Consider the following 16856-nt stretch of genomic DNA (forward strand, 5'->3'; position numbering starts at 1 on the left):
ATGTCGTGGGAATGGATAGCCATCATCGCTGACCGTAGACTAATTTTACCTTGACTAGTTTAGTCCAGTATAGTTTTTAGTTAATAAAATATCCAAAATGTAATGAATTTTGTTTGGTTTATATGAAATCCGCTGTGTTTGCATGGATTTTGTCCATTTAGTTCAAACAATGGTCAAAATGTATGCGGACAATGCTGGATGTCCGACTCTCGTATCCGTGTCCGCGGACTGATTCCCTGTCCATGGACGGATGCGGAAAGAGAATTTACGGATGAACGTTGAAGATGTAGGTCAAACGTGGGTCGAGCTCTTCGACGATTATCCGAGCGAGGGATACATCCTTAGCTCAGAATATCATCCTCATTTTTGCAACCTTCTGTCCTTGATCATGACTCGGCTCTACAGCTTGCTACAACCTTGGATTGAGAATGCGAGATGATCAGAAAGCAAAAATGTTCGTCCTAACTACCAAGGACTTTCATCGTTCAGCACGTGTTCATCTGAGACCATTTCGATTAAATTTATTGCTATGTCAAAATCAACTCACATAGCTACTCGCAAAAAAATAAATTCAACTCACATAGCTGAATAAAAGGTTTTCACCTCGATGAGGCACAGATCGGCGGCCTGCTTCCAGATCCATATCATTGCATCCAAGTCTCAACACACGCAAACCGCATGCGTAAAAAGACCTCCTCTACTCCAGCGGCCGCCTTTTAGCACCCCCGTGCGCTTTAATTCGTTCGCTTTCGAAGCCCACCATCCCATTCCCACCCAATTCTTCCCTTCTTTGCCTCCCACAATTGGCTTCTCGCCGCGCCCTCTTTCCCCCCTCCCCTCCCCCGCCCCGCCCACTGCCCGCTCGATCCAGCGCGAGAGCACCAGATGGATCGGCCGGCGCCGGACCAGCGGCCGACGCTCTTCTCGCCGTACCAGATGCGCCGCTTCAGCCTCGCCCACCGGTGAGCCGCCGCCCCCTTCAACCCGCGCCGAAAATTCTGCCGCCTCTGGTCTTCGCTCACCCGTTCGACTCTGGCGACCATTTCTGCGTGCAGGGTGGTGCTGGCGCCGATGACGAGGTGCAGGGCCATCGGCGGGCTGCCGGGGCCGGCGCTGGCGGAGTACTACTCGCAGCGGGCCACCCAGGGAGGGCTGCTCATCTCCGAGGGCACCGTCGTCTCGCCGGCGGGGCCGGGGTAATCTCGTCACTTCATACCTCTCTCTCTCTCGCTCCGCACCATGGTCCGCACATGGTCGATGCTCCTGTTCGGACTAGTTTACTGTCCCTGTTTCAGAATCCGCGCTCGTCGTACTGTCGCTTACTCGGTCTTGGATTTGTTTAGTGGCAGCGCTGCGTGCGCATTGCTATGATTAATATTCCTGCTAGATCTGAGTATCTGGCAGAATGATTCTCTTAAAGGTGGTTGTTAGGCCACTTTGTCGTCGGATATTTGGTTAGAGTACTAGCTTTCATTTCCATATTTCTATTCATAGGTGGTGGTCGAGTGACGAACACAGATAACCTACCTTGCTTTGTAGTTTAAGTAGTAAAGTGTGACATATGTTCAGCTTGTGATTTAGGTCCCTGATCTTGGGAAACGGAGTAAGTTCCTTAAACTTGTACTATATAAGTGTGTCAATTGAGGTTCAGGCCATATTTAATTAGCAACTAATTATGCTGTTGCCCTTTGACCCTAATGTACCCACAGTCTGACCATGAGATTGAATATCCATCAGAAGCTCATGGCCTTTTCCTGACTCAATGCCCTTTTCAAGTGGAGCTGCAGAGTATGAATATGGAAATGATCAATAGATGGCAACACCTAGAGTATGATTTATCTTGGGAGAGATGCACTGAATTTGCAAATATCTAGATAGCTCAAGTACTTAAGCTTTCGCAATCATGAGAAACAAAAGGTGTCCTGTCAGCTGCTCAAGCTAATAAGTTTTCTTTTGTTGAGGGATGCTCAAGCTAATAAGTAACAAAAATAAAAGGAACCAGTAGTCAGGTTCCATTAACCAAATGCTGCACATCTATTATTATGCATGATCATGCTACAAATATTTGGAAACTGGAGACATTCTGTTTTGAGGAAAACATCTGAGAGTCCTCGACTGCATTTATCTGCTGTATAAATGAATTCTTACATCAAACTCAGTGATATTTGCAACATTCAAGAAACAAAATCACATACTGAACAAGGGTCAGCGGGGAATCACTGTTCACCTAAGTTTTTAATTTGCATCTTTTGTACAGAATTAAATTTGATCTTGTAGTTTCTGCGTAAACTTTCACACATGTTTCTTTTTCGCTTTTCAAACAATCTGCCCTTTTCTTGAGATATTTACTGTAATTTATGTCTAGTAGAGGTTCTTCTGATTCTCACACTTGATGGACGTATAGCAAAGTTTATGTTAGTTTTCTACCGCCAATTCAGAAGATTAACTAATAAATCATTGTTGGATAGGTTTCCTCATGTCCCTGGAATATACAATCAAGAGCAGATAGATGGATGGAAAAAGGTGGTGGATGCTGTTCATGCCAAGGGAGGCATCTTTTTCTGCCAATTATGGCACGTAGGCAGAGCTTCTCACCAAGGTATGTATTTTTGTGCACAATGATAACTCATTTTCTTTAAAATCCGTAACAGGTTTACTAAACACAATCGCCCTGGATTATCAGTTGCCCTTGAGGATATATGTTTGCATCCACTTCTATTTTTCTTGAGATTCTGGGACGTGATTGATTCATAGTTTTCTCTATCTGGATTAACATATTGAAATTGTCAAAACATGGAAGACCTCAAACGTCATAAATCCTGTGTTTTTGTTAAATTCATGACTCCGACTATATGTTGGAAATCTAAATTGCTAAATCTTTTGCATGGAAACGTACCATCTGTTGTGTCCAGTGTTGACTAATGTTCTTCCATCTACCAGTATACCAGCCAGACGGCGCTGCTCCAATATCCTCAACTGATAAGCCAATATCAGCAAGGTGGAAGATATTGTTGCCTGATGGTTCATACGGAACCTATCCCACACCAAGGCGCCTTGCGACATTGGAAATACCGGACATAGTTGAGCAATATCGCCAAGCTGCCATAAACGCCATCGAAGCAGGTAAACGACACGCTTAATTCAAACCTTTGCATGATGCATCCAACCATATAAACCTATACGAGCAGAAACGCTCCGTGTATATTGTAAGCTGATATTGTAGACCAACTGTGTTCCCAGGCTTCGATGGCATCGAGATCCATGGCGCTCATGGCTACATCATTGATCAGTTCCTCAAGGACGGCATCAACGACCGCACCGACGAGTACGGCGGATCGCTCACCAACCGTTGCAAGTTTCTACTCGAGGTGACCCGAGCCGTGGTATCCGCCATCCGAGCAGAGCGAACTGCGGTGAGGGTGTCACCGGCCATCGACCACCTTGATGCCTACGACTCGAACCCGATGCAGCTCGGCATGGCCGTCGTTGAGCGGCTCAACGCCCTCCAGCAGGAAGCCGGGCAGCTTGCCTACCTCCACGTGACACAGCCAAGGTACGCGGCCTACGGGCAGACGGAGTCGGGCCCGCACGGCAGCGCCGAGGAGGAGAGCCGGCTCATGCGCACCCTGCGGGGCGCCTACCGGGGCACGTTCATGTGCAGCGGCGGCTACACGCGGGAGCTCGGGCTGGAGGCGGTGGAGAGCGGCGACGCCGACCTGGTGTCGTTCGGGCGGCTGTTCATTTCGAACCCGGACCTGGTCGAGCGGCTCAGGCTCAACGCCGGCCTCAACAAGTACGTGAGGAAGACGTTCTACACCCCTGACCCCGTCGTGGGCTACACCGACTACCCGTTCCTCGGCAAGCCTAAAGCGCGCATGTAGTGTGTACAAGGTTAGTGATCGGAGATGGGATTTATTGTTAAGTGTATTTGGGGGAGTAAGGTCATATACGCGCATGTAGTGTACACGAATTAGTGATCGGAGAACAGAGATGGGTTTGTGAAATGTATTTGGAGGAAATAAAGTAATATACGTGACTGTAATTAATTGGGCGATGATAGGCGCCGGTCCGCCGGTCCAAACATTCCGTCGGTCTGCTGCTAGCCACCCGATTTAGAAAACAAAAACTGTCAAATCTCAGCGTTGTCTTCCTCCCTTCCCCATCTTTCTTCTCACTCCTGCGGGCATAGAAAACAGAAAAAACAAGAAAGGGATTCACACGCTCCCTGCGGGCACACCACCACCCCTCTTGGTCGTCGTTGTGGCCGTGCTCGACGATCTGCGGCGAGGTCCCACCCCCTGTCTGTCGAGATTGCATCACAACCATCATTGATTTTAGACGCGATTCACCATGGACGCAGCTCTAAAAACGGCCAGATCCAGCGTGCAGGGGCCATAATTGCTACATCCCCAGCGTAGCCCCGCCTCTGGCTCACCGTGGTCGTCGCCTTGCACCATCACGTCCAGCAAAAAAAAACCCTAAAAAAGCAACAAATGCTTAGTGGTCAGTTGAAGCAAATCATTATAAGGTTCCAGCAAAAAAGATACCATTTCCAGCAAAATCAAGTTGAGCAGATATAACTTCAGTGATTGATTGTAGCAAAAAAAAAAACACTAGTTTCAGCAAAAATAAACACTGGTTCCAGCAAAATAACTCAGCAGGGAGACTCCCATTTTCGATTGTAGCAAACAAAAGAAGGATTGTAGCAAAAAGAAAGGCTAGTTCCAACAAAAACATACACTGGTTCCAGCAAAAACACTCGTCGGCGGCGATGGCCTGTTTGGTTCCAACAAATCGCATGGTCGATGGCAGCAAAAAATGATGCTGGTTCGCTGGTTGCAACAAAAAAGGGTCATCCGCAGCCCACTGTCCGTCTCCACAGCGTGAAGACCTTTCGACGGTTGAAGCAGCGTGGGACACCGGTTCCAGCCCTGGGATGCCCGATTGCAGCAAAAAGGCCGTCGCCGGCTGTCTCGGGTCTTCAGCACTTGTCGCCGCCGTCTCCAGCACCGATGAGTGCTGATTGCAGCACTTGTCATCGTCGACAGAAAACAGATGCAGAGATGGTGGATGGTGGTGCTCCCATGGTCAGAGACCCGCGATGGCCGCTGCCGCACAACACCGTGTGTCAACCGCTGCTGTGCCGTGTGGAGGAAGAAGCAGAGAGCGAGCAGAGATGGTAAAGCGCGCCGCCATGATAGGATTGGGATGGATGGAGCGAGAGAGATGACATGTGCGGTGAGAAAAGCGAAGGGGATGTATAAGGCAGTGCTCGCGCGTAGTGAAACGATGCATGGGGTCCTAGGTAGTGCGCGTGTGTGTGGGAGCAACCGGCACAAGCTTCCGCCGGCTCGAAACATTTTCCTAATTTATTTCACCGAGGCCTCTGTGCTCTGTCAACTCCATGAGCAGAGTTTTTTATTTCATTTCTTTCTCCCCTATTTTCGATTTGTTTTTCATGTATTATCTTTTTCTTGTATATACATAATTTTTTATAACCATGGATGGATTTTTTTTCAAAAGAATATTTTTGAAGCACACGTTGACCATTTTTTGAGAAGGTGACAAACATTTCATGCTCACAATACCTTTTTGAATTTCGTAACATAGCGGTTTCTACTTTTAAAATGGCTAACAACGATTTTATATGTTTTGAAATAAAAATGTATTTCTCCTTTTTCGGCAATATATTTGTAATTTGTTAGTCAAAATAAAAAACCTTTGAAATAAATGGACCGCATGCGCAACAACACCACTTTGGCCATCGAGAAGCATTAACTTGCGCAGAAGGAGCGATCGCTCGTGGTGTCCACGTCGGCAGGGCTCGATCGAGCGAGCGCGTGGGTTGGGCAGGAGGTGTCGATGGGAGAGAAAAAAATGGAAAGGAAAGGGCGCTCGCTGAGGGAGGTGTTACCTGGACTGGATACGTTTTTGCTCGTCATCCCTTCCTCACGAAGCAAACCTCATATCCCTCCTCTTCCGTCTCTCTCGCGCACACCTCGTGTCCGCATCTCTCTCTCTCTCTCTCTTGGCCTCCGCCTTTGCCTCTTCTCCTCCCCGTTCCTGTCTCCTAGCCGAGCTCCGGTGCGCCAGAAGGACAATGGATGGAGGCGATCCGATGCGGACGGCGCACGTCTCGGCCCCGTAGCAGGAGGTGTCGGTGGTGGAGATGGTTGATGGGGAGCCTCTTCTTCCCGTGATCTGGTCCTTCCCATTCATGGCCATTGGCAGGAGGGTCCCCTTGGATTTATTCCATCCCCGGAGGAGGCAGCCGCCCTAGCTAGGAGGGGCGGTGCACGGGCACGGCTAGCTCGCTGGTCGTGACGTTGTTTCGTGACTGGTTCGCCTTCTGGTCGGCACCACAGATGAGGCCTGCTGCTGCGACCTTGCCTTCGTTCCCACGGCGACGTACTATCCCCTAAGATGAATGGCCTCTTTAGGTTGAAAGCCACGGGCTATGCCATGCGCGAGCTCGTCATCTATGTCGACCTCCACTCTGGCTCACGTGGCGCTGACGTCAAGCGGGAGGGGAAGGTGAGTTTGAATCTGTCCGGTCTTCCTATTTCGACCCCCCCCCCCCTCTCTCTATTTAGTCCGAAAGAAAATCTCCTTCTTGTTTATGTGCCTACAAGGTGTTCGATGAAAGAGCCTGTACATGTGTGATGTTTATACTCGTATAAGTATCTTAAATGCAACTTCTAGCCTTGCCATTCTAATCTAATTCTGTGCATTATCTTCAATTTTTGTTTCAGAGGGTAATGCCCAGCTCATTTGATGGGTCTACTTACTGTATAAGTTATTTGAGTAATGATGTGAAAGCAATGAATAAACTATCACATATTTCATGCTTGCACTGTAGTTTATTCCTGCATTCATACATCATCAGTCTTAGTACTTGCTCTTGTGCCTGCCCGGCCTGGGTTTATTGAGTTTGCCTTCTCTTCCTAAATAACTGACCTGATTTCCTTTATGTCCTTGAAGCAAATACCACAGTGTTAGCTTGAAAATGTTTAGGATACACACAGAACCAGAAGGTAAATATGGGGTTTGAAGGAAACAGTACACACTGATTTTAGGTGCTGCACTTCAGAAACGAGCCCCTCCTTCACCCCCACAAGCACCTACAGGTAAATTAACCTGCAGTCAGCATATTTTTATATTCATTGCTTGGAACAGCAAGCTGAATCAACTGAGTTACTACGTTATGGCAGGCCTTGGTGTACAAGACTTTAAGCCACTAATAAAAAAGAAAAAAGAAAATACAATGTTACACAGCTATTTATCTATGGTAGATACACTACAGTGCAATTGATGCATCAGTTTCACCAAACGATGTTGTGCTGGGTCTCATAGGATCACTTGCATGTCCTTGGACTTCCTATGATGCCTACAAACTAGGATGACTTGTATTTATAGTAACTACAACAGATCACTCTGATTATCTCACACGAAGCATTTCAAGCCCATGAGTTGTGGTTGTAGTTCTTTTCAAACTGCCATGACTTTAACCAAAAGTTTAGTACAAGTGCAAATTCTTATTTGTGTGATAACTGATAAGTTTATGACATTTTTGTCTTGCATGTTTATTTATAGCTTATATCTCTTTATAGCAATTCATAGGACGAGAATCGGGACATGAAGCCGAACTATGATATTTTGATTGATGATCGTATTCATGGAAATTGTGCAAAATAATGAGCAACGGTCATTATTTTGTCCCAGTGAAGCTCTAGGTTTGGTTCATTGCTGGGGATATGAGTTCCAGACTGTGTAGAAGAAATATAAAATAGAATTAAGCTGGGCTAGATATATACATATTATACTCATTGCATTGCCTTTTATTAAACAAATTATATAACATTGTGATGGGATAACGACAATATTGAAACATCGTCAGCTGCCACTATCTATTTTGTGGGATCATCAGAAGGTGAAACTTATGTACCGTTCTATCATCCTGGTCATTAATTTGTTGGCGTGTAGCTGATGCAATATTAGTGTGTGTGCTTGTTTGTCGCTATTTTGCTGAAACAAGTACTATTATTGCATAGGTTATCATTTATCACTATTAGAGTTGCAGTTTACCTTTTCCATGTAGATAATGTTCTTACCTCAAATTGACATATAGTGCATTCCAAGCATCAGGTTTTATCACTATTAAATAAGATGTAACAATTGACTTCTCTCAGGGATATTTGACAAATCAGGATATATTCTCCATTATCATCCATGGGTGGCCCTTCACCCTCAGCCACTTCTCTAAACAAATAGAGCCCTAGGAGTTTTGTCAGATCATCAGATGGGTGCGAACTCGCATCTGGCCTTGCTGCTATTTCCGCTACCGGATAGTCACTAATATCTCATTGCTTGCTTGACCTTATAACATTTTATTCTATTTTATCTCTCTAAGAGTTGTTTCTTGAAAAATGAAATCATGTAGATTGGGCTTCATAAAAGTTTCATAAAAAGGTCTACTGCATGACCTGCTGGGATCTGTGCAATCACTTTGTTTAGACAAAAAAATCATGAACCAATTAGTCAAAAACTTGTGATTGTTGTTGATCTGTCGAAAGATTGGTACTTCCTCTGTAAACAAATATAAGATGTTTTAGATCACTAAAGTAGTGATCTAAAATATTTTATATTTATTTACAGAGGAAGTATAACCTATTGTTTATACTCCCTTCGTCCGAAAATACTTGTCATAGAAATGGATGTATCTAGACGTATTTTAGTTATAGATACATCTATTTTCATCCATTTTTGTGACAAGTAATTCCAGGCGGAGGGAGTACTGATTAGATCTTCTTGTTGTTATTTGCATCTGAGTTCCTATAATGTACTTTGTGTGAGCAGCCAGATGACCTGGTCTATGTTCCTCAGCTTTGCTGACATTCATGAATCCACGTATCCACGTATCTCACTTACCACGTTGTCCTAAAAATCATTGACACCTCATTCTATGACAGGCTCGGCAAGAAAGGCGGCAGCTGACGGATGGAGGTCACCACCAAGACGATCGAGGCCGCACCGACAGACTCAGGTGCATGAGCTCGTTGGTGGTTTCAGTTTCATAATTCTCGTTACACCTAACCTCTGTTCGCTCAATCTCTGACAATTTCGCATGTCATTGCATTGTCGAGTATGTGTAGCAGGATGGAAAGCAGCGAGCAGCGATGCATCGTCCACGGAAGTGGCCGCCATGGGACTAAACCTGCTGTCGGGCGTGGCGAGCTTGCCGATGTTTTACTACGAGCTGTCCAGGCACGGCTGCTGGCCGGATGCTCTGTCACGGCAAGCTTTTCTGGCGCGGCTGCTTGTCGGAGTCTCATGGGGTGTTGCCTTGCAGCATGCTCTGTCGCGACAAGCTTGCCTGCGTGGCTGCTCGCCAGAGTCTCATGGAATGCTGCCTTGCAGCATGCTCCATCGTAGCAAGCTTGCCGGCGCGGCTGCTTGCCAGAGTCTCATGGGATGCTGCCTTGCAGCATGCTCTGTCGTGGCATGGTTGCCAGCGCGCTCGCCGGAGTCTCATGTGATGCTGCGCTGCAGCATGCTTTGTCGCGGCAAGCTTGCGGGCATGGCTGCTGCAAGCGGGTGCTACGGGTAGGCGGGCTGGTGCCCCCGCAGATAGAGGCGCTCCTACAGGAGATGAGGGAGCAGCTGCAGGACGACAAAGATCAGCTCAACGTCGGCTGCTTCGCTGTGCCAGTGCCGCATTTTGGCTGGTACACGCTCGGACGGGCATGGCGTCACTTCTTCATTTTCTCTCGAACCGGCTCGTCCTGCTATTTCCACCGAGTTGGATAAAGATGGAGAGATGAGCCATTTATTAGAACGAAGGCTCGCGAAGAGCCCGGCTTTGAATTAACAAAGCCATTAACCGGACAGGAATTACAGCAGACAACCCAACTTACAACGGTCAGAACAATACAACGGGGAACACTGGAAATACTACTCACTACAACCTCCACAAGCCACAAAAGAACAACTAGTAAAGGTCGAGCACTCCACACTAGGATCATATGTAGCAGAAACGGAGCAGCGCATCAGGACATAGCCGACCTTCGAGGATGGACCGTGCTCCAGGAACACTTAGAGAAGAAAGGAGCCAACATCTTCCTTCTCAATCACCGAAGAGGGACCCTTCCCCCTCGCCATGGCTCGTAGGCGCCGCACCGTCGGGATTTCGAGAAGCTCACCCTAGAGCTGGAAGAATGTCGCCCTCGCATCGCAAGGTGGACATGGGATGACCACATCGATTCGGGATATACCTCGCCGGCTGCTCCGCCACAGTTCATGCCCAACTAGTTGGAGACAAGCTTCAGGAATCGGACGACGCATAGGAGGTAGCGCAATCCCTCACCTGCATAACCTCCCGACCGATCCCCGCACCCTTGACGACGCCTCCAGCAAGGTCACGGCGCGCAAGGCGCCGTCGCCGCCAAATCCGCCGGGGATAGAGGTTTTCACCCGGGCAGGGGGATCGGGGTGGAGAGCAGGGGACCTCGGCTGCGCCCCCATGGAGGAAAGCAGCGCCCTTGGGCGTTGCCGCCGCCGGGCCGGCCGGACCGGCCAAGGTTTCCCCCGGTTCCCTGGCTGACCACCAACACGCACCAACAACGGAGCCAGACGAAGCTAGCCCACCACGGAGGTGAGAGAGAAGCAGCAGGGGATAGGGATTTCACACCTCCAGATCTGACGAAGCAAAACACGCCATGGCCGAATTCCACCAGCCACCCGCCGCCCGCATGGCCGGGCACGCTGGCCAGCACCCCCTGCGAACGCCGCCCATCGCCCGACGACGTCGCCTCTCCGGCAAGGGCCGCCGCCCAAGGAACCACAAGCCTCCAAGAGGGGGAGGAGCGCCGAGATCCCTGCCGCCACCTTCACCGGCGTCCGCGCGGGATTCCCGGCGGCCGTCTCTGGTAGCGGCGAGGGGAAGGAAGGGGGTGGAGAGGGGGGGTGGCGGTGGCGGCGGAACCCTAGTCGCCCCCGAGTCGCCCAAGGGGACGACGCGGGGGCCGGGGGGGGGGGGGGGAGGGGGCTCGCGGGCCGAGATGAGCCATTTTACTCACTGCTAGAAAATCATTTGGGCAGAACTTCCTTTTTCACAACAAGAGACGAAAATGCTCCATGAAGTTGATTGACTGTGCCTCCACTTTTGGATGGCGTATGCGTTGCTTCTGAACCACTTCCGTTTATGTCTTCGGTCATGTAATCTATATAAGACACATGTTAATATCTATGAGTCCTAAGCTGATGCATGGTATGAGTGTTGCATTTCCAGTGTTCTCTTTTATTTTTTCTCAGTCAAGACCATGAAATAATAGTGAAGTACACCCAGCAACATGAAAAGGGTGTGCCCAATCTGGCACCGCCCCATGTTCCTCTCAGGCGGCGCGCCATGGGCGCGCCCCAACCACTAGTTTGCTATAATACTAGTAGCTGGGACGCGCACCGTAGTTGGGACGCCTTATTGCGCGTCGCCTGAGATGAAGTTTTGCCTTAGCCGACCATCTCACAAAACGAGCCCCTTCCCTGGGGTGAGACAGGTGGACCTTACATCCATCTCGAAAAGAAAAGAAAAGAAAAAAACCCACTTTTATTTTTTTGAGAGAAAACTTTCAATCTATTCATCTTTAATCATGGCAATACAACGAACACTAGAAATAATAAAAATTACATCCAGGTCTGTAGACCACCTAGCGACGACTACAAGCACTAAAACGAGCCGAAGACGTGCCGCCGTTATTGCCCCTCCCTCACCGGAGCCAGGCAAAATTTGATATGAAGATGAGGGAGCATGCTTAAAATTACATGAACCAAACAAATACATACGTGCATTCATTGATTGCATCTCCATTATATGCCCAGTGTTACCAGCCTAGAAGACATGCATGTTGTCAAGTCAAGAAGAGAAGCCTACATCTATATGCACATGTAGCCAAAGACATCACAGCCATCTAAAAAAGCTTTTCTCACCTTACCCAACCACCGGCTGCCACTTGGCATAGCCCACAACTTGCCTTTTCTTTCTCCCTTAACGGCATATACAACGCGGACCTTCAAACTGCACACGCATGTCCTCACTAAGCGGTTCCGACATATTTTATCATCCAATGTGGTAACCTATCCGTCTGTAAACCGACTCAGACGTTTGTTTTCCCACAAATCGGTAGGATGGGGGTTTTACGGGAGTCCAGACAACTTCCACCTAACCGTCCGACATCTAGGTCCATCCAAAATCCTCACCCACGCTACCACTCCAACGGATGCACCGCTTCTGGCGCCATATTAATGTTGGCCCAGAGCTGAAGCGGCCGGGATTGGTGCCGCCCGATGTGACTAGACGGGAGAACGGCGCTGGCTGACGCAACCAGAAGACGCTGTTTCGATGGGTTTAATTTTAGTGCACTAGGCGATTGAATAAGCACAAAATGCTTTATCTCACTTATTTCGAGATGCGACCTACAGCCGTTCCAGCATGGGTCGGGCTTGTAGCTCGGGACTGACAGGGAGTGGTTTTCTTTCTAGTTTCTGCATCGTTTTCTTATCTACTCTTCGAGCGTTCCGAGTGGTTTTCTTTATCCCATTTTTCATGTGGTAGTTTCATTTTTTTACTGACTTTTTTGTGTTTCATTCCTTTTTCTTTGTTATTTCTTGCTTTTCTTTTTGTTTCTTTCTTATTTATTTTTAACTACATTAAAAAAATAAGTCAAACATTTTCGCTTTTCCCTTCTTATTCCGATTTATTTTCTATAAAGTATCTAAATGTCATTTTAACAACAAACAAACAATTATAAAATTGCTTCTTTAACATTACATGAACATTTTGTTTAAGAGGCATTAACTTTTTAAACTCCCATGGACATTTTTAAAAGTGCATTGAACAATTTTATGTACACTAACTGTTTTTAAAATGTGTCGAACACTTTCTAATCACATGAACATTTTAAAATACGTCAAACACTTCTTTGAATTACACAAACATTTTGCAGATTTGTTTTGAAAAATTTCTGGAACTACATGAACATTTTCTTAAATGCGCCAAACACTTGTTTTATTACATGAGTTTTTTTTTCAAAAATGCATTGAACACTTTTTACATTACATGAACAATTTGTTTAATAAATGACTATTTATATTTTGCCAGTTCCTCCTTTGTGGCAGAGTGAGCACCTTGACTAAGATAAAAAGACTCTTTCATTCTTGCAGCCTATTCTTGTTTAATAAATTGACTTTGTTATGTAGAACTTCAGGAACCTCATTTCGTTTGAGAGATAGTGGAGTTTATTCTTTAAACATTTACATCAACGAGCGTGTCGGTGGCTTGAGTACCATTTTCTAATCATATGAACATCATTTTAAAATGCATTCAGCACATTTTTTAGAATTTACATCAACAATTTAAAAAATGGCCAAACATTTTTTAATTACATGAAACACTTTAAAAAGATACATGTGCAATTTCAGAAGCACATGAATGGCTGGAATATTTTTTAGACATACTGTTTTTACTCTTTGTACTTCTAAATAATTATATATGGACTGTGATATTTGGCACATGTGTGCCATATAAGCAAAACTGCCACACCTCTACTTCATTCACTTTAAATACATGCATACATTAGCATTCTTTCTTCTTTCACCTGCATTTCTCTTTCTAATTATATGCATACACTAGAGGATAAAAAAGCTGATGTCATTCTAGGTTCTCTTTATTCCAAAATTTTAAAATGTTTTGTAGCTCAAATCATTGGTCCGATGTAAAAACCATTTCTACATAAAAGATTCGTCGCGAGGAGATCTTCGAAACTAGATCCCATGTTGGCATGTTCCGATGACTTTTTTTCAGCCAAAATTTATCACACCTAGGCTACATAAGTTACCATGTCCATTATATGCAAGTTACTGTGTTATTTCCACATAAGTTATCGAAGGCATAAAAATGGTTCACCGACCCTGCAGTTCATATATTACCATGCTTTATTCATATAAGTTATCGGGCCTGCGGTTATTATATTACCATGTTGTTTTTAGGTCTGCGGTTCGTATATAACCATGGTGTTTTTATATAAGTTACCGGGGGGTATGTTTCTAACATTTTTTTCTACTTGATCAAGATTACTGTGGTGTTTGTACGTAGGTATGTGATGCGTATGTAACCATGCTATTTACACAAAATTTACGGGGGTATGTTTTCAACAATTTCCCTACCGAGTCAAATATTACCATGGTATTTGTATGTAAATTATGGGGTATGTAAATTATCAGGTATGCTGGGTGTATATTACTATGCTATTTACACAAAAGTTACCGGGATATCTTTTCAACAATTTTTTTTCTCCAGATCAAATTTACCGTGGTGTTTGGACCTAAATTATCAAGGTTGTGGTGCGTAATTTCTATGCTATTTACATACAAAAAGTTACCATGTGTATTTTTCGACCACTTTTTACTACTTTTCCCCAAACCAAGACTATTACCGTGCTATTTACACATAAGTTCCCGAGGTATATTTTCAACAACTTCATCCACTCGAATCAAACTAATCATAGTATTTGGACGTAAGTTATCGGATTTTGCGGTTCATATATAATAGTGCTATTTTCACTTAAGTTATCGCGGGTATGTTTTTCGACAACTTTTTTGCTCTTTAGTCAAAGTTACCGTGGTGTTTGTACGTAAGTTATCGGGTATATGATTCGTATATTACCGTTCTATTTTCACGTGAGTTATCGAGGTATATTTTTCAATAATTTTCCCCTCTTTGGACAAAGTTACCATGGTGTTTGCACCCAAATTATCAAGTCGGTGTTTCCTATTTTACCAAGCTACTCACACAGAAGTTATTGGGAGTACATTTGTCAATAACATTTTTCCCTTGGTCAATTTTACCGCGATGTTTTTACGTAAATTATCATGTACATGGTTCATATATTATCATGTTATTTTCACATAAAGTTATTGGGTTTATTTTTTAACAACTCCCCTCCTTGTTTAATTTTATCGCGGTGTTTGTAATTAAGTTATCATGTCTACAAAATGTATATTACCATAGTATTTACAGAAAAAGTTACCGGGGTTGTGTTTTCAGTAACTTTTTTGCCGGATCAAAAGTTACCACGGTGCTTGTATGTAAAATATCAGTTATGTGGTACTTATATTACCGTGTTATTTATACAAAAATTCTAGCATGACGTGTAGAGCACATTTATAATCACCCAGTTACGTTGTGACGTTTGGTAGCACACAAAGTGTTCCTCCGGCAAACGGGAGTTGCATAATCTCATAGTCATAGGAACATGTATAAGTCATGAAGAAAGCAATAGCAATATACTAAACGATCGGGTGCTAAGCTAATGGAATGGGTCATGTCAATCAGATCATTCACCTAATGATGTGATCCTTTAATCAAATAACAACTCTTTGTCCATGGTTAGGAAACATAACCATCTTTAATTAACGAGCTAGTCAAGTAAAGGCATACTAGTGACACTCTGTTTGTCTATGTATTCACACATGTATTATGTTTCTGGTTAATACAATTCTAGCATGAATAATAAACATTTACCATGATATAAGGAAATAAACAATAACTTTATTATTGCCTCTAGGGCATATTTCCTTCAGTCTCCCACTTGCACTAGAGTCAATAATCTAGTTCACATTGCCATGTGATTCAACACTAATAGTTCACATCACCATGTGATTAACACCCATAGTTTACATCGTCATGTGACCTACACCCAAAGGGTTTACTAGAATCAATAATCTAGTTCACATCGCTTATGTGATTAACACCCAATGAGTACTAAGGTGTGATCATGTTTTGCTTGTGAGATGATTTTAGTCAACGGGTCTGTCACATACAGATCCGTAAGTATTTTGCGAATTTCTATGTCTACAATGCTCTGCACGGAGCTACTCTAGCTAATTGCTCCCACTTTCAATATGTATCTAGATCGAGACTTAGAGTCATCCAGATCTGTGTCAAAACTTGCATCGACGTAACTTTTTACGACGTACCTTTTGTCACCTCCATAATCGAGAAATATTTCCTTATTCCAGTAAGGATAATTTTGACCGCTATCCAGTGATCTACTCCTAGATCACTATTGTACTCCCTTGCCAACATCAGTGTAGGGTATACAATAGATTTGGTACACAGCATGACATACTTTATAGAACCTATGGCTGAGGCATAGGGAATGACTTTCATTCTCTTTCTATCTTCGGTCGTGGTCGGGCTTTGAGTCTTACTCAATTTCACACCTTGTAACACATGCAAGAACTCTTTCTTTGACTGTTCTATTTTGAACTACTTCAAAATATTGTCAAGGTATGTACTCATTGAAAAAACTTATCAAGCGTCTTGATCTATCTCTATAGATCTTGATGATTAATATGTAAGCAGCTTCGCCGAGGTCTTTCTTTGAAAAACTTCTTTCAAACAGTCCTTTATGCTTTGTAAAATAATTCTACATTATTTTCGATCAATAATATGTCATTCACATATACTTGTCAGAAATGCTGTGGTGCTCCACTCACTTTTTTGTAAATACAGGCTTCATCACAAGTCTGTATAAAACTATATACTTTGATCATCTCATCAAAGCGCATATTCCAACTCCGAGATGCTTGCACCAGTCCATAGATGGATCGCTGGAGCTTGCATATTTTGTTAGCACCTTTAGGATTGAAAAACCTTCTGGTTGCATCATATACAACTCTTCTTTAAATCCATTAAGGAATGTAGTTTTGTTTATCCATTTGTCAGATTTCATAAAAATGCGGCAATTGCTAACATGATTTGGACAGACTTAAGCATCGCTACGAGTGAGAAGGTCTCATCG

At 44.6% G+C, this 16856-nt stretch overlaps 1 protein-coding gene and 1 long non-coding RNA gene across 3 annotated transcripts; both read left to right on the forward strand.

Annotated features, from left to right (window-relative positions):
* The first annotated feature begins 744 nt into the window (after positions 1-744).
* OPR3 (oxophytodienoate-reductase 3) lies at positions 745-4046 on the forward strand. The gene is made up of 5 exons (XM_048686026.2): positions 745-962; positions 1056-1196; positions 2469-2599; positions 2941-3123; positions 3241-4046. The coding sequence occupies exons 1-5, from the start codon at positions 886-888 to the stop codon at positions 3879-3881; spliced, it is 1173 nt and encodes a 390-aa protein (XP_048541983.2). The 5' UTR covers positions 745-885; the 3' UTR covers positions 3882-4046.
* A 1914-nt stretch (positions 4047-5960) lies between these two features.
* On the forward strand, positions 5961-10871 carry LOC147960642 (uncharacterized). Of its 2 annotated transcripts, none has more exons than XR_015610728.1 (4): positions 5961-6534; positions 6982-7127; positions 8970-9043; positions 9153-10871. It is a non-coding gene; the product is annotated as an uncharacterized LOC147960642 (long non-coding RNA). The 2 variants fall into 2 exon arrangements; XR_015610727.1 differs by having other exon boundaries at positions 9156-10871.
* Positions 10872-16856: the final 5985 nt, after the last annotated feature.

This window comes from Triticum urartu, chromosome 7A, assembly GCF_056163025.1.
Source record: "Triticum urartu cultivar PI428250 chromosome 7A, HENAU_Tu73, whole genome shotgun sequence".
Taxonomy (NCBI): domain Eukaryota; kingdom Viridiplantae; phylum Streptophyta; class Magnoliopsida; order Poales; family Poaceae; genus Triticum; species Triticum urartu.

Bases quoted from the DNA above. Each gene is read 5' to 3' on its own strand.
- OPR3 (XM_048686026.2), top strand. From the start codon at position 886: ATGGATCGGCCGGCGCCGGACCAGCGGCCGACGCTCTTCTCGCCGTAC. The intron at 1,197-2,468 runs GTAATCTCGTCA...ATTGTTGGATAG, and splicing joins GTCTCGCCGGCGGGGCCGGG to GTTTCCTCATGTCCCTGGAA. The intron at 2,600-2,940 runs GTATGTATTTTT...TCCATCTACCAG, and splicing joins AGGCAGAGCTTCTCACCAAG to TATACCAGCCAGACGGCGCT.